Genomic DNA, 17,795 nt, shown 5'->3' on the forward strand with positions numbered 1-17,795 from the left:
CAACAAGTATGCATTGAACACCAGCATGGCAACACTGCGTGCCAGCATTATGCCGTGTGAAATAGCAGCAGCTTCTAGATGAACATACTGTTCCATTAATATGGTTCTGTAAGCCTTGACAAGTGCCAGGAAAGAAATGAACAGGGTACAAGGACAATGAATAATTGGGGTGATAAGCCCCAGGTCACCTAGCAGTTGTGGTCCACCTGGAAGCCTTCTTCACAGAAGAGGCCTTCCTGCAATGGTGTCTGTCACATTTATGCATCTCTGATTTTATTTGATCCTTGTAACAGCCCTGTGGATTATTGACCTGATTTTTAAATCATTAAATTCTTGCTCTAAGAAGTATGTTCTGGGAGGTGGTGTGCTTAGTGGAGTGGCCCCAGAACATACAAAGACTGAGGACCTTGGGAGTCAAAAGCCAGGGCTTCTTTCACCATCTTAGAATTGTCTCAAAGAAGAATTATTGGAAATAAAAACATATCACAATTATATATTTGAAAAGTTAAATACTCGAAGTCACCAGTAATAAAGGGTCCTTTTGAGTGGTAAATAGCTCAGATACCTACCCTTTTCATCACAGTATTTCTGATGATTTGGGGTCTTTTTAAAGTTATATTTGTTGTTTCTGGGAATGTGAAGCCATCTTTGCTCAGAAATCATTGCCTTCAATGTAATTTATTGAAAACAAGTTATATTTGCAAGATCCCCAACAGTAGCTTAAAGCTCAGCTTTGGAAGATGAGCCACGAGAAAGTCCCTTCAGCATTGCCTACTCCAGCAGTGCTATGGATATATGCCCCTTGTTATGCTGGAGATTATTATTATTCATGTAATTCCATTTCTCTCTGAAAAGCCACCAGTGTTAGCACTACTCACTAGGCAATGCTGAGAGTCATTTATAATGGAAATCATTGTAGAATTAAGTAGTCCTTATTGTACACTCTCCTCCGTGAATTCAATGTTGTATATATTCTATATTTACTTTTTAATGGTCAGTCTTAATTAATTACTATTGTGAAAACTCGTTCTTGGCACGGCCCCTCATCAAGAGTCAACATGTATTTATCAGCGCAGCCACAGAACTGGCCTCTCCTTCTTTAATTGTAGATCATTTTTAAAGTTGAATACAATTGGGTGTTTATTTTTAGAAATCAGAATCTCTCATAATGAAGCATTTGTTTCCACAGAAGAACTTCTGTGCTAAGCAGAAAGTTTGTTGAAATCCAATTCCAGCCTGTACATTGCCATGTCTAAATATCAAGTGAGACTCTATTTGGCTTTATTATGGGAAGTCAAGCCTGCTGAGCTGGCAGTAAGGACCCGATCACTACCTCTTGGATGGGAGTGGGAGGGCAGTAGCATTTAGTAACCTCCTGAGGAGGAAATAGAGGTAAGGTGGTCTGGTAAACAGAATTTCTAAAGTGCCCCCGACCCTAACATCCCGAACCTGTGACTAAGAAGAGAAATTGCTGACAGGTTCTTTGTATGAATGGAACCTGAGTTCTTAAAGGCACAGAGCTTTCTCTGGCTGGTGGCAGAGACTGGAAGCAAGGGTGGCTTGAAGATGGGGAGGGATGCCTGGGAAATGAAGGGAGCCCACGGCTGACAACCAGCACGTAAACAGGGCCTCAGTCCTAAAGCTGCTAGGAGCTGCCTTCTGCCAACAACCTGAATGAATGTGGAAGTATATTCTTCTCCAGAGCCTCTGCAAAGAAGGGAGACCCTGAGCACAGGGTCCCCTCAGGCTGTGTGACAGAGGATACATTTGCGGTTTTGAGCCGCTGAGTTTGTGATAATTTGTTAGCACAGTAATAGAAATCGAATACAGGTGGGAAATGCCATCTTTGTAGAGAAAAAGATCTCTCTCTCGGTAGCTGTTCACTTCCACAATCTCTATGCTGACAGTGTAACATTCTTTCTTGGTTTAACTGCTTTCTTTTTCTTTTGCTTATTTTGATTTGGGGGGTCTGTGATTTTTTTTTTTTTTTTTTTTAGAACTGCGGGAGTTCAATGACCTTGAAATTATGTTGGCCACGATCCTTTGTAAGAAAGAGTTTTTACATTGAAACTGTTCATTGACACATACAACTGAAGGTAAAAAATCCCCCAGAAGGCTTAATCATCATGTCAGATGCACTCTGACATCTATTTTATTTCATTTTTTAAAAATGTAGATCATGCAATCAGTTTCTTTACCAGATGTCCCAGAGTTGGAAAATCATTACAGTTGGTTGTACAGTTTTATTTTGACTTCTGAGACTTGTAGTCTCTCATTATTTAAAAAAGCAATTTGTGTTTAGGAAATACCTGTTCATGGTTAAGTGGTGTAAGGCTGGAAACGGTCTTCATGAAAAGTCTCTCCTGCCCGGAGTGTCTCTCCTGCTCTCTTTCCGGTGTTTCACAGGAAACCACTGTTGGGAGCCATTGACAGATATTTTGCATGTGCCAGCGTGCACAGCGTGGCTCTCCCCTCTGTCTGCTCCCTCCATTACCCATTACTGTGCAGAACGAGCTTTGCCTTCTTTTAAAGTTTGCGTTCCTTTCTGCTGTTGTACCAGTATCGACCCAGTCAGATCCAAGCCATAGGCAGTGAGGTTATGCCAGCCCTTTGCTCCCAAACCTCCTTGTACATATGTGTGAGGATGAATTCCTAAAAGAAGACTTGCTGGGACAAAGTGTATGTGCATTTGTAATTCTGAGGGAAACTGCCAAACCTCCATCTTAGGAGGGAGGTTGACCAGGTTTCTTTCCCAACCAGCAATGTGTGAACAGGCCTGTTATCCTATGCTTTTGCCAATATGGGTATTTTTTTTTTTTAAACTCTTTTTGTTGTTGTTGATGATGGTATTTCTTATGGGAGTTTCAATTTGTATTTCTCGTTGTGAGAGAGGTTAAGCCTCTTCTCATACTTTAAGAGCCATCTATATTTCCATTTGTTGATGAAGTCATTGACTTGATATACTGTAATTTAAGGTCAGTTGTAAGCACGAGCCCTCTTTGCATCTTGCTGTCCTTATCCAGTCCTTCCTTAAGTTCTCCTGGCTGGGAGTTCCCGTCATGGCACAGCAGAAACGAATCCAACTAGTATCCCTGAGAAGGTGGGCTCGATCCCTGGCCTCGCTCAGTTGGAGTTGGGGCTCCAGCATTGCTGTGGGCTGTGGTGTAGGCCACAGATGTGGCTCAGATCCCACATGGCTGTGGCTGTGGCATAGGCTGACAGCTGTAGCTCCGATTCAGCCTCTAACCTGGGAACTTCCCTATATGCTTTAGGTGCAGCCCTTAAAAAAAGTTCCTCCTGGCTGAAAGCAAACAAACCCATACCATTTCTTGTGGCCCTACACCTGTTGATAGTAATCAAATGGGCAAATTCTGTTTAGTTAGGGAGTAAAATGTTTTAAAAGTAACTTTGCTGGTTAATGAAAAGAGGCCCAGTGGTGCAATAGAGAAGGAGGAAGTGGCCAAGCGGGGAGATTGGGAAGTAATGTAGTGGAGGGAGCAAGGGAAGGAAATGAAGCAAAAAGCAAGTGGGGAAGGTTCGGGGTAGGGAAGGTGCCAGGGGCATCCTGGGGGGAGGAAATGTAAAATTGCTAACTCCTGCCCCGGCCTGAGAACTCCAGCTGATGAGTCTGTTATGACAGCCCTCCCAATGGTAGGAAGTTCTCTTGAAAGGAAGCAGAGGAAGGGAGCATGCCAGTTTCCACCAAGGATGTATGGAAAGTTTCCTATTCCTTATATGTTTTTGGCAGCCTTGATAAGATCATTTAAAACACTAAGTCTGATAGGAAAGGCAACCGCCAAGTGACTTGATTACAGCAAGACAAACGTGTGGTTCTTAAGAAAGAAAAGCAGCGGGGACTGAGGCCTAGACAGGATTCAGAGGTTTGTTTTGGCATAATGATTACAACATCTTATGAAAAGGGGATTTTTATGAAAATTTTTTTGCAGTGAGATTGGTTTACATTCCTTTTTGTGACCGGAATGTCTCTTGTTTGTTGGTTCAGGAACAGGGGGCTTAAGTTTTCTTAACTCATTTGAGTTTTCTCATTGTGACCTTTTATCAGTAACTGTCGAGTCGTGCATGGTCTGCCCCTCGGGGGAAGAAGAGGGTGTTCTCTGGAGCTGTGGGGGGGCTGCCCCATGGTTCTCCCAAGTCACCCTGCTCTTAGGAGGTGCTGGGGAGCTGTAGGTGCCCTGAGCCTCCGAGAGGGGACTGCCAGCCCCTTGACTTGCTTCGACTTCCCTGCTTGGGTCCTGGGACTGGGTTGAAGCTCTTGGCTTCGTTTATCATCATCGCTGATCAGGCCAGTCTTTTAAATCCTTGTTGATGGGTTGATAGGTATTATCCAGCCTGATACCAACAACAAGTCAAGCTCTGCTGACACTGTGCTTTGGTGATCATTCTGCCTGCAGACTGATCCTGAATTTTAGTGTGTTTTTCTTACTGTTAAGAAGGAGCCAGGAGAAGGCATTTCTTGATTTGTTTTTATCTAAAACAACAGTAAGTAGATTTAAAACTTTCCTAATGATCTAATAAGAGGGGAGTCTTTCTCACTGGTATGGGGAGGCTTGGATGTTACCTGTAGAGGGTGTCTTGTGATGTTCCTTGTGGGACTGGAGAGGATGAGGTGAGGGAGGAGCACAGACAGAGGATGCTGAGACTGTTTCTGTTGCCTGGATAAACACAGCTGGGCTTGGGGTCGCCGCTGTCCCGCAGGCCTACCTGTCTGCTGCAAGTACAGACGTGGCCGTGTGAGTCCCTGTGACACACCTGAGATGGGGACCTCACAGGAAAGGGGTCACAGGTCCTGTGTGTGGATCGTCTGAGTGCAGGTTTTGTTCTGCTCTGAGGCTCCCCCCACCTACTGCTGAGCCTCGCCCCCATCACGGGCCTGAGCTGATGTGACTGTTACCCTGGACTTCCCTTTCCTACATGAGATACTTGAGGTTTGGAACAGGAGTGGGAGTCCGTTTTATCTTGATTTCAGCTTCCCGTTGAGCCCTGCCTCCTCTCAGGACACTGGCCCTGGGAAGACCCCACTTTCCTTCCCCAAAGTTTGCTCTCCCTTCAGAATACAGGAATGTACACGTGGTTTCAAGGGGCTTCTGTCCTAGGAAGATAACTAGATGTTGCCCTGTCTTCTGGGGGAGCAGAGTGCTTTTCCAGTCCTGGTGTGGGGAGGGCACATCCTTCTGTAATTCATTCCCAGTCACTGAACGTGAATCAGCAACATGGAGTCAAGGAGAGCTGACCTCACGGCAGTGAGGGGACAAGGACGTACACCTCCATTCCTGTCCTCCCTTCCTCTCAGGTCTACTTGGGGAGGCATGGTGACGCTGTTCACGTCTCTACACCATGACCAGCCTGTGGTCTTCAGGACGGGCTGCTGGTCTGGCCTAAGGAAGCTGAGCAGAGCTGGTCGCCCTCACATGTTAAAGAAGGGAGAAGGAGTTCAGGAAGGCTTTCCATCTCAGCGTGCGGTCAGGACTGAGTATGAGAGAGCAGGCAGAGAGAGCTGGGGACATGAGTGGCTCTCCGCAGCCTGCCTCCCTGCAGTGATTGACCTGCCTTCTCTCAGAACACTGGCCCGAGTACTCACCTTGCGAGAGCAGACAGAGGAGCCCAAGACGGCTGCCCGGGAGGAAAACATAGGAGAAAGCAGAGGTGGGCGGCTCGTGCTGTGGGAATGTAGCAGCCTAATGTTGAGACACAACGCTGCCCCCCCCCCCATTTTGTTTTAGAAGGAATCGTAATCAAGTAGTGCAGGGTTATTTGGGTGATGTCATTTTCATGTCCCCAAATAAACTATATTTTATTTTTTGCTTTTTAGGGCCGCACCTGCAGCATGTGGAGGTTCCCAGGCTAGGGGTCAAATCGCAGCTATAGCTGCTGGCCTATGCCACAGCCACAGCAGCACAGGATCTGAGCCGCATCCACGACCTACACCACAGCTCATGGCAACGCCAGATCCTTAACCCACTGAGCTAGGCCAGGGATAGAACCCGAAATCTCATGGTTTTAGTCAGATTTGTTTCTGCTGCACCATGATGGGAACAACCCCCCCCCCACCGCTGCCAAATAAACTTTAGCTTCTGAAGAACTTTGACTAGCAATACTTTTACAGAAAATATACCCAGTATTCAGATGCACATTCACTTAGAAAATAAACGTGGCATGCACATTCACTTAGAAAATAAATGTGGCTCAGAAGATGTGCTCATTGAATAATGCTGCATGATTTTAGCAGATAACATGGGGCATGATAACGTGTAACTTCTTGGATCAAGTTTCTTTATGCTGAGTTGGATTTAAATGATGTTTCGGCCCCACGTTGGGGAGCAAGAGTAGCTGTCTACACACCTCAGTCACAGTGCAGTTCCGATTCTTCCCAGGCTGCTGTGTTTTGCTGCAGAGGGGAGTCGGGGAAAGTGGTCTTGGTGGCTGATGCAAGGCAGGGGTCCCACAGCTGGAGTGCCAGGATGAGAGTGCGCCCCTGGAGTGGCACTTAGCAAGAGTGGGGGCTAAGCCTCAGCCAGGGAATGGTGGCCAGAGTGGGCTCTCCAGAATCAAGGAGCAGGGCTAGGGGTCACTTGAGAGGGCCTGGTGGGGTAGATAATGTTGGCTTGCTCTCGATGATAACAGGCTCACAGCAGTGTCTTCACATGGCTGTCGAGGCTACAGATGCTCACTCAGTCTGTCTCAAGGAGGGAAGAACACGCATGGTGCTCTGAGGGCCATGGAAACACAGGAGACTGTCTTGATGAGACCTAATAAGATCCTCACAGAGGCTAGAGTAGGAGGCGAGGGGGTGGGGACGGGGGGGGGTGTCCCTCTAGCCGTGGATTTTGCATCCTCAGCTCAGCTTCACTCCCTATTCCTGGTTCTCTCCTCCACTTCTTTGCCACCTTGGTACGTCCTCCCTCTCCTAGGTCTTCTACTTTTGGCCTATGCATGACTCCCCAGAGCCCCTGCTCTATCTCATGACCTCTTGCTATACTTTCTTTCAGATTTACACGTGCTTGATTATTTTCTTAATACACAATCCGAGTTTAGAACTCTTGCTCTGTTCTGTGCTCAGCCCTGTCCTGGCCCAGGATGGAGCTATGAATTGGTGGCCCTGTGCTCAGGTGTCTCCCCTGAGTATGAAGCGTGCTGGCAGGGTGATGAGGGTTCCTGGACCAGCCGCCAGGTGCTGGGGGAGGAGGGCTCTCACCTCCTGCCAGCCTTGATGGGATTATCCCAGGTACCAGCCTAAAGAGTGCTGGGCGGGGAAGCGAGGCTGCCAGGGAAGGTGCCTCATGTTTCTTTTGCATGTGCCTGGACCTCATAGTGCTTGGTTTCTTGACTTCATGTATGAATTACATTTAAATGCTTAGAAAATAAATGACCATGGAATCTATAGGATGTTGGGGGTGCGGTTCCAGAGTCTGAAATATTTCTTGGCTACACTTTTACCTTCATCTGAGGAAAGAAGAGTGCTGCTTGACTGGTTCTTACCTCAGCTCGTAGGGGCCTAATACGTGCTGTTCCCTGAGTGGTGGGAAAGTGCAGACCTGTTGCCTTTCAGAAGAGGTGGTGTTCGCGGTCCCCCTGGCTTTTTCCTGAAAACTGACCAGAGGTGTGTTGTTGCAGGCTGGGGGTTCCTCGGTGGCATCTGCTCCAGTGTCAGCCTTCTCTCGCACCTCTGTCACGCCCTCCAATCAGGACATCTGCAGGTAATGCTCTGCTTCAGATGCTGCGGTGGCTCACGTGCATCCTGGGAATAAGCATTTGTGTCTGTAGGTTCTCAATTTTCCATATGCCTCTGCTCTAATTAGTCAACCCGGTTTTCTGTGCTGTTTGCTCACCAAGTTACCAGTCTTACTTCTTCACTTTGATGTCTATTCTCTTTTAAAATTGTTTTCACTTTCTGTGCTTTTATTCCACTGTTCTCTGCATGCAGTTCCAGTGCAGTGTTTTCTGAGTGTTGTCACCACAGTCCCGTGCAGTCTGCTGTTGTCTTGAAAGCTCCTCCATGCCAGAGTTCTCTGACGCAAGGGCTCACTGTGACAGTTGTCTGTCAAGATGCAGTACAGGTGTCAAAGAGAAATTCCTGTGGTTCAGAGTGGGCCCAGGCCTTGAAGCCTGCTAAGAATACCAAAGCCAGAAGGACACTGAAGTTCTCAAAATCCCTAAACGATGTGGGTGAGAAGGCCCAGGACACTTTGGAAAGTTTTGACTATGTGGAGAGAACTTGCTCTGAAGGGAAGCTGGTGCTCCCTCAAGACCCGTGTCTCAGAGGTAACAGGTTCCACCAGAAAGAGAAAAGAACGCTGAATCACAAACCTTTTGGCAATTCCAAACGTTCATGTGTTTCATCCCTTTCTGCCAACTGTTCAGTGGCATCAGAGGTGGGCGCTGGCAAGGCGGGCTTACACATCCCTCTGCTAGACGAGAAGGCGGATGGCGAGGCCGCATCCAGAAGTCGGCGGCTGCTCCGGTACCTGCTCTCGCTCTCTCACGGTTCGAGCACCAGCAGCCTGCACCGGTTCCACGAGCTGCAGAGCTGCGCCCCTGGCCTGCACCCCGCCAAGTCGTCCAGCGGGCTGGCGGGGAGTGCGGGCTTCTGCTCCGACGACATGGGCGACGACGATGTCTTTGAGGACAGCATGTCTGCAAAACTGAAGAGCAAGGTCCTGCGGGCACCCCTCTGCTCAGTGGAGAAGGACAGTGACCTGGACTGTCCTTCCCCTCTGTCTGAAAAGTACCCCCCCATCTCTCCTGTGTCCACGTCAGGGGACGCTTGCAGGTTGGTTTGCCGAGAGCCACCATCCTGGCCATCTCTGCTCCCCACACCTCCATGGCCTCGTCTTGCTTTAATATGTGAAGTTTCAGGAAAACGAGTAGGCGGTTGTAGACAATTACAGATTAATGGTTTTCTCCGGAAGAAGAGAGTATTGATAACATTTTTATGACATGGGTCACAAAATAGTTTCACAGATGATAAAAGAGAAAGAAGCTACACATATTAAAGGCAAAGCTGACTCTTCTCAACCAAAAATATATAACCTTTGCATAAAGAAATTGGAAGAAAGAAAATAGCATCTCCAGTCTGCCAGCTTGATGATCTAGATGTTGAGCATGGGCTGCGTATCCCGGCTGCATTTTTACCCCTTGTTCCACCTGCAACACGCTGTGCATGGCGGTGGGGGGGGGGGGCGCAGGGGGGAGTGGCGGCTCTTCCTAGCGTCTCCTTCCTTCCTTTTAGCTTGGATGCAGCCACCTCTGCCCACGTCCTTTTCCCACCTTTATCTTCCTGAGTGCAGCATCCTGGTCAGACCTCCAGGATCTTCCAGAATTCACTTTTGTCACATTCTTCTGCCTTCCCCATTCCAACCTTTCCCCTGTGGCCCCTCTTCAGGGCCAGCTATTAACCATTTCTTTTACAATTGGAGCAGAAGCCCCTCTCACAGAAACAAACAGCTGAGAGCCTGGCCTGGGCCAGATCCCAGCTTCTTTTCAGGCCAGGTGTCCCCACCTGCTCTTCAGCTGCTGGAAGAGACCCTTCTGTTTCTTAAAAGTCTGTTAAGTTCCTTGAGGTTAGTAGTTACACCCTGTTGCATGTACCTTAAAATAATGAATGAGATTCAAAATTCTCACTGCCGAGTGGTCCTGAAAAAAGAAATGAAATTGCATCATCTTACAATGGTTTTTCAGGTTCAGGAGAGGTATTGTGGTTGTTCTGTTTACTCTCTGACAGAGGACAGACGTATGTAGTTGTGGTTTGTGAAGGTGAGGTCAGTGGTTAGAGCTAACAGAAGCAGATTTCATCATCTTTCCAAGTCACTGGTATTTTGGAAAAGTAGAGTGCTGGTTCTGTTTTACAAAATTTTACCTCTGATTATTTTAACATCGTTAAGTTCTAGAATATGCTTCCATGTTGCCTTAAATTCATCTTTTAGTGCAGTTCTTAAAGTCTTACGAAAAATGGCTGCTTTATCATGTGTTATACCATTTATTCCTCTCTGATGCCAAATGCCATCCCGACTTTTCATGTTGGCGCGGTAAGCTAGAAACTTTTAGTTTGTAGTCGTTGTTTTCATTTGTGTTCTGTGTGTTTTTGTGCTTATAGTCACTCCCGTGATATTTGTTTCTGAAGTTTTCCTTGGGAGGCTGACCTTCCACTGAAGTGTCGTCTTCCCTGTCATTGGCCTTCCTTGTAACAACCGGCTTTCCTTCCACCGCAGGATCTGTCACTGTGAAGGGGATGATGAGAGCCCTCTGATCACCCCATGCCACTGCACGGGGAGCCTCCATTTCGTGCACCAGGCCTGCCTGCAGCAGTGGATCAAGAGCTCCGACACGCGCTGCTGTGAGCTGTGCAAGTTCGAGTTCATCATGGAGACCAAGCAGAAGCCTCTGAGAAAGGTATGTGCGAGTTAGCACCTGCCACCGAGTGGAGCCACAGTCGGCTCGTGTTCACTTCTTTAAGAAGTGGGGGCCGGTGTGTGCATTCATGTTTCTGATACTGATTTCCAAGTCTCTCCTTTCATGAAGAAGCTCTTTTCTGACCATTCAGTCATAATGTTTTCTTTTTCCTTAAAAGCAGACTGTTTGGGAGTTCCTGATGTGCACGGTGCCTTAACAATCCACAGCCTGCAGCTGTGGCCTGGGAACTTCTATATGCAGTGTGTGTGGCTATAAAATTTTAGGAAAGCAGCCAAACAAAAAGCCTCAAAAACAACACAAAAAAACAAACCAAGACTGCTTACTCATCTGTATCAGTCATTTGGCCCTTGACTACAGACTGTTTTGTGACATCTTAGCATTTAAATTTACATGTATTGGGAGTTCCTGTCATGGCTCAGACTTAATGAACATGATCCCTGGCCTCGCTCAGTGGGTTGAGGATCTGGCGTTGCTGTGAGCTGTGTGTAGGTTGCAGACATGGCTCAGATCTTGTGTGGCTGTGACTGTGGTGTAGGCCAGTGGCTACAACTCCACTTCAACCCCTAGCCTGGAAACTTCAGTATGCTGCATGTGTGGCCCTAAAAAGACAAATAAAATAAAATTAAATTAAAATTTAAAAAAATAAATTTATTTGTATGAACTATTCATGCTCTGCCTCTAATTTGGACCACAGAGTAGAAATTAGTATCTCTCCCCAGCACAGAGCACAGCATAATATAGTACATTTATTTCTATGTACCTGTGATAGTATTTGCTAGATGGGAAGGTGGGAGCAGATGGGAAAAGAAAGGAATCAGAAGCATTACATGAAATGCAAGTCAGGTCTCATGTCCTTGCTTCCTCTGAGAAGAGCCTTGTCCAGCACGCCCCTCCTGTATAAACATGGTTATTTAATGTGTTTTGTTTGGAATAAGAAAAGACTTGTTTTATCTAAAAACTTTAATACATAATTGCAAGGGGAATCATGTGATTAGGTACTGGCACTGGACATTGCCGTTTCTAACTTCCATGGTGATTGCATGTATCACATAGAGAAGAAGTCACTCAGGGTGGGTTAAAGTGCTGGGAAGCAGAGCGGTGGTAGCATCATAGAATGTTTGGGTGTAAAAGTAGTTCTTGAAGGATCAGTGGGATTTGGGGGGGAAGTGAAAGGAGTTTAGAAAACTCAGACTGCCTCTGGAGAAAAGCATTCACTAAAAAGCTAGTGCGAGCAGTTCCCGCTGTGGTGCAGTGGGATCAGCGGCATCTCTGGAGTGCAGGGACGCAGGTTCAGTCCCGGGCCTGGCACAGTGGGTTAAGGATCTGCTGTCGCTGCAGCATAGGTCACAACTGTGGCTTGGATCTGGATCTGATCCCTGGTCTGGGAACTCCATATCCCTCTGGGTGTCTAAAAACAAAACAAAACAAAAAAACAAAAAACAACAAAAAAAACTTTCACACCTTAAAAAAAAGGGGGGGAGTTCCCGTCGTGGCGCAGTGATTAACGAATCTGACTAGGAACCATGAGGTTGTGGGTTCGGTCCCTGCCCTTGCTCAGTGGGTTAACGATCCGGCGTTGCCGTGAGCTGTGGTGTAGTTTGCAGACGAGGCTCGATCCCGTGTTGCTGTGGCTCTGGCGTGGGCCAGTGGCTACAGCTCCGATTCGACCCCTAGCCTGGGAACCTCCATATGCCGTGGGAGCAGCCCAAAGAAATAGTAAAAAAAAAAAGACAAAAAAAAAAAAAAAAAAAAAACAAGCATTTCAGGGAAGTAGGAAAGGCTTAAACTGAGCATATCTTAGAAAATCTGGGGAGTATTTTAGGAGGGAAGCTAGATGAAGCTGCTGTATCACACCATTGCAGAAAGCAACCTAGATGCCAGAGAAGGCAGGGACAGACTACATAAAAAATGCTTTGCCCCATAAAAGCCTTATAGTTTATTGAGTAGCCACTCTCTACTGATCTCTCAAATGAGTCTTATGGCACCTTGAGCAATATAGATAATCCATGAGGCTCTACTTTCAGCCTCTCCTGCATTGAACCATCTGGAAAGGCTGTGTGTAGTAGGGCTGGTCAGGGGATATGCAGTGTTTATACTTGTTCTTTTTCTCTACCTTTTTTGTGTTTTCTTCCAATTCGGAAACCAGTAAATGAAAATCTGGCTATTTGGAGTAAATTAATGAGCTCCTAGAGGAGATGGGACTGGCTCAGACTGCTTGTACCAGGAACCCTTAGCATCGATTTCACGGTGTTGCTGCCAAAGTAGCAGAGGATCAAAGAGTGAGCGCCTTCCGCCTTCACCTTCACGATGTAGTGTGACCCATCTGCTAGTGTGTCATGGTGTCATCACCCTCCTTCTTCCCTCCCTCATGCCCGTCAGCAAGTCAGGGAAACTTAAGCTGTGCCACCTGGGTCCTGAGCCAACATGCTGTTCTCATCAGGACCAGGACCATGTGATCTTTTATCAAGCCATTTAATGCCTGCTCGCGAAAATAAGCAGCCAAGGGGATTGCTGGTGGTTGTTCATAGCTCATCTTGATCCCAGCTTCTTTTCATCACATAGACAGTTGGCTGTCGACAGGATACCAGAGCCTGGTGCCTAGTTGAAGCCAAGTGGTTTGAAAGAGAACTACTCTGGGTGTTTGGGGAAATTCATCTAGTTTGGGAAAGGGGGAGGGAGGAAGGAAGCTGATCTTACCCATCAACAAAGCCCCTCATCCCATCCCAGCACTTGACATCCGTGAACCTGAGCCTCATGCTCTGCCTGTTGTCTTTCCAGTGGGAGATGCTGCAGATGACAGCCAGAGAGCGCCGGAGGATCATGTGCTCAGTGACGTTCCATGTCATCGCCATCACCTGTGTGGTCTGGTCCTTGTATGTGCTCATCGATCGCACTGCTGAGGAGATCAAGCAGGGGCAGGCAACAGGTATGTCCGAAGGAAAGGTGCACCCAGCACGGAGCCCCGAGGAGTGCACTGGGGCATTACTCCATATTGATTCTGAAGTCAGACCTCAAGTGTCTAGGCTTCTGGAGGGAGGTGTCCGTTGTGAGGCACCACACATCCCTTTTGGATGTTTCTTTTAAGTAGTTCTTAAAACCCAGTCGAGGAGTTCCCTTGTAGCTCAGAGGGTTAAGGGCCCAGCATTGTTACTACCGTCCTCTGATTCGGTCCCTGGCCCAAGAACTTCCACAAGCCAGGGGCACAGCAAATAAAGTAAAATAAAGTAAAAAAAAAAAAAATAATAGGGTAAGATAAACTAGAGCATGGGGAATAATTAAAAAAAAAAAAAACACCCTAAGTCAGTAGAGATCAAACTTAGAGACAGGGACTCTCCAGGATGCCCCCTGGAAGAGCAGGATGAAGGGAGCAAACACTGTCCTGCACGCCCCTCCAGTGAAGCAGGATTTGTTAAGAATCACATGGGAAGTTTAGAAATTGTGTTTTATTTGCTTCAGATCTTAAATACGGTCTGCTAATAGGCTCACCAGGTTTTTTCCCTTCTAGGAATCCTAGAGTGGCCCTTTTGGACTAAATTGGTGGTTGTGGCCATCGGCTTTACTGGTGGACTTCTTTTTATGTATGTTCAGTGCAAAGTGTATGTACAATTATGGAAGAGACTCAAGGCTTATAACAGAGTAATCTATGTTCAAAATTGTCCAGAAACAAGCAAAAAGAATATTTTTGAAAAATCTGCACTAACAGAGCCCAACTTTGAAAATAAAGATGGACGTGGAATCTGTCATTCCGACACAAACTCTTCTTGTTGCACAGAACCTGAAGACACTGGAGCAGAGATTGTTCACGTCTGACTGTGTGGAGGGTGTAGTTCTCCTGGACATCCATGGACAGCTGAAGGATATTGTTTACTGCCAATCATGTACCTTTTCTTATGAACTTTAATAGCATAGACTGGGCAGGGGACTATTTTTAATGGCTTCTCTTCTTTGAAACCCTCCTTAGTGACTCTCCTGGAAAACCCTCACGTCAGCCATGCACGGCTGGCTGCCAGCATGGCTGCGGGAAGGGAACGTGGAGAACCCTGTGACACCGTGCTGGAGGCTAGCTGTGTCCTGGCCTGTAGTGTGAGCAGCGTGAGCGAGTAAGATACCAAACTAAGGGAGGAGCAGGAGCAGGTGGCGCCTGGGCCCCGGAGCAGAGTATTGGGCACATCTGGCCGTGAGGAGAGGCCACCCCCTCACTAAGGAGAGCCCTGGGAGGCCACCACTGACACTTCCTGAGTGGACGGGGTTGTGGTGCTCTGTGTGTGCCGATTCACTAAGCAAACAGCACTTTACAAAAAGAGAGTCTTTATTTTGTAATAAGTGTGTCCCATGAGGTTGACACAGAAGAGAACATCTCACGTAGAAACCTTCCCTTCATGACCCCAATGATCTCTTTCACATTGTAATAGATCTGAAGCCCTTTTTGCCTTATATATGCTAAGAAACATGACATCCATTCCGTGTCCATTGCAAGGGACTTGTAACTATAAAGCAGGACAAACAGATCTGAGGCTTTTTCATTAACATTTCATGGGAATTAATGGAGACTAAAGGGCAACTTGAGCGTAATGCCTATGGCCTGTTTTATGCCTAGTCTTTGTGTCATAGGCCTGCCCTGAACATTCCTTTTTGGTCAGCCCTGAAGAGGAAGGGTTCATGAGATCTAAATGAAAGGCAAGGAAGTGAGTGACTAGAACAAAACTGAATATTTAAAAACTATTCCTTTACAGACAAATCTCTCTGGTTTGTGCTGGCTCCACGCTGAAGGGGTAAGCTTGCATCCCCCGGGTTGGGGCTCCTGGGTGCTTGCCACTCGGCCAGCCCCTGCTCCTGGCAGATTCTGTGGATCACTGCCTAGGGCCGAGAGGCAGAGGGGCTGGCTCCAGGGCGCGGGCCAGAAGTGAGCAGCACACTGTTGGGGTCCACTGTGTTCCTGCCCCAGTCACACCTCCGCCCATTATCGCCTTAACTGGACTGAACAGAGAGGATACTTTGGGGCCCCTGGCCCTGCCATCAGTCCATTCTGTCATCAGGGATTATCTCCTGTACCATTTTTCACAAAACCAAAATCACTACCATCGAATGGCCTTTTTCCCTTCAACGAGTATGCTAAAAATTCTGTTTTTAAAGACCAGTTTCATCCTACCAGGCACATGAGTCAACTCCAGGAAGACGGTGGGCGGGGGTCTGCAGTATAACATGAGTGTGGGGGGTGCTTCCTCTCCAGGCGGTGAGGTGCTCGGGGCTCCAGCCCTCAGTCCTCTGAGCCACAGGTGATTCATCTGCCCTGTTAAGAGGATGAAGCAAACACAAGATGATTCCTTGCCTTTCAGAGTGGAAGCCCCCTGGTTTGTTTTGAAAGCCAGGTGGAGGGTCTTAAGCTCTGGAGGAGGGCTTTACCCTGCCATGGCTTCTCTGGCCAGGCAGGTCCTGTCCAGCCACAGCTGATCCCTGGAAATAGGCCAGCGTGCCCTGTCTGTCTCCCAGGCCACATCCAGCCCTTGCCTGTGCTCACTGTGCCCCAAAGTGCAATTAGCTACACCCCTTCTGAGCCTGGGGACACCGAGCAGCTACAGACTGTCCACTCAGGAGAGCTCAATTCCAGGTCAGCCCCACCTGGGGGATCTGCCCAGGCAAGGTCCCTTGTCCCTGCCCACTTCTCACGGAGGATGAGTGGTCAGGGAAAGACGGATAGATTTTTTTAAGTGGGAATCCTTCCCTTCCCCCCAGCGGAACCCCTTGATGCTGGGCTTGAAAAGCACCGAGGCTTCCTGTAGAGAGGAAAGTGTGCATGGGTGCGGCTGGCTCCTGGGCTGCCCACTCGCTGTGGCTGGCGCCACCTGTGGCAGAGGTGCCTTTATAACCATGACTGTTGTGTTGATCCCATGCCCAGCCAGACTCTCACGGAAAACCCTCACCTCTTTTCAAGAAGAACCTATACCATCTCATCACCTCTGGCACAACTCCTGAAAGTGTCTGCCTGTGGACAGTCTGTCCTGTGACCTTCTCTTCTTTCCTGGGATGGTACATGGCTACTCCCTTGCCTTTCTCATTTCTCAAAGGTGCTGTGGAGCACCTCTGACCCCATACTTAGTTCCAGAGCTAATCTCTCCTGCACAGGGACTAACAGGGAAGTGCGAAGCCCTGGTGAGGTTGTGCTGTGCTGTCCTCTAGCGGGGGCTGAGGCTCTGCTAGGCCTTCCTTTAATCTGCGTGAATTTGCCCTCTAGGTTTTTTGCGGGATTGATTATTCCCCATTTTCTCCTCATTTTACGCCTGGCTTTAGTGGGAAGCTGGCACTTGGCTGGACCATGTAGAAATGTGGGATGAGCTTGCAGGTCTCAGGGAGGGTCAGGAGGGCTGGTATTTGTGGAAAGGGAAGGAGGAGGCCAGGAGGAGAGGGAAACAGCTCTGGGGTGTCACCAACCAGCCATCTCTGATTTGGCCTCTGCCACCCCTCAGATTACAGTTCAGCTGAAGGGCTCTTGTGCCCGAGTTTGTTTAAGATTCTCCTGAAAACTGAAGAAGGTCTTTTCCTACTTTAGGCCTCTAATGTCTCTTCTTTTTCAGTCCACTCTTTTCAATGTTATGGGTCCAGTTTCCAGACCTGCGGGTATACCCTGCCTGGCTGCAGACATACTGGCCCCAAGCAGGGTGGTTCAAGAGCCTTAGGTAATGCCTGAAAGGGTTCAAGCTGCCCCTGCCGCCTGGTGGCCCAGCTGTAGAGCTGTAGAGCCCAGCAGGGTAAAGATCCACCATGCTATGGATCTAGCCTCATGCAGATACACTTTTGAGATACTTTTCCTCTTGATTTGAAATATTCAGCTTCCTAAGGAAAGACTGAAGCATAAGGAGATAAAAGAATTTGTCTTTGTTTTGCAGCGCATCACCTATTTAGATGCAATGTTTATAGAAAGTTGATTGTTAATAAAGACCAAATTTACACTGGCATGTGTGGTGTAGTTTCTAAAAAGCACCTCACATTTGAAGTTTTTCTTAACTTAGAAAATTTCTAGGTGATTAAATGTCTAGTTTTGTATCCTTTTGTGTATCTTCACTGTTTCTCAGTATTATTGCTTGAATAATTCTGTTTGTGCTATACACATAAGTGTCTACAGCAATAAAACATTTCTTTAAAAAGGCGTTTTGCCATGAAAGTGTTTTCCTGCAAGGAGACTGGGAACATTGGCAGCTACTCCAGTGGTCTGAGCTCCTTTCTGGGTTCCTCCGGCTTGCACAGTGGGGAAGAAAATCATCCAGCCTCGGTCTGTCCCGAGGACAGATCCCCCAGGCCCTGATGGGCAGAGGGCAGGAGTGGGTTCAGGAGGGTCTGTGGGCATGGGAGGGAAAGCTGAAGTTCTCACA

The 17,795-nt window shown here is 47.6% G+C and overlaps 1 protein-coding gene across 15 annotated transcripts in view; it reads left to right on the forward strand.

The window, feature by feature from the left end:
* The window catches only part of MARCH8 (membrane associated ring-CH-type finger 8), a 129,286-nt gene extending 111,714 nt beyond the window's left edge, over positions 1 to 17,572 (forward strand). For 10 of the 15 annotated variants that reach the window (XM_013983460.2, XM_013983459.2, XM_013983462.2 and 7 more), the window contains 6 exons: positions 7,633 to 7,715; positions 7,943 to 8,788; positions 9,438 to 9,578; positions 10,227 to 10,407; positions 13,207 to 13,354; positions 13,934 to 17,572. In XM_013983460.2, the coding sequence (XP_013838914.2) occupies positions 7,633 to 7,715; positions 7,943 to 8,788; positions 9,438 to 9,578; positions 10,227 to 10,407; positions 13,207 to 13,354; positions 13,934 to 14,238 (1,704 nt within the window). In that variant the 3' untranslated portion in view covers positions 14,239 to 17,572. The remainder of the gene's footprint in view (positions 1 to 7,632; positions 7,716 to 7,942; positions 8,789 to 9,437; positions 9,579 to 10,226; positions 10,408 to 13,206; positions 13,355 to 13,933) is intronic. The other 5 variants (XM_021073812.1, XM_013983466.2, XM_013983465.2 and 2 more) reach the window with 4 other exon arrangements.

The sequence above is a fragment of the Sus scrofa genome, chromosome 14 (assembly GCF_000003025.6).
Source record: "Sus scrofa isolate TJ Tabasco breed Duroc chromosome 14, Sscrofa11.1, whole genome shotgun sequence".
Classification (NCBI taxonomy): domain Eukaryota; kingdom Metazoa; phylum Chordata; class Mammalia; order Artiodactyla; family Suidae; genus Sus; species Sus scrofa.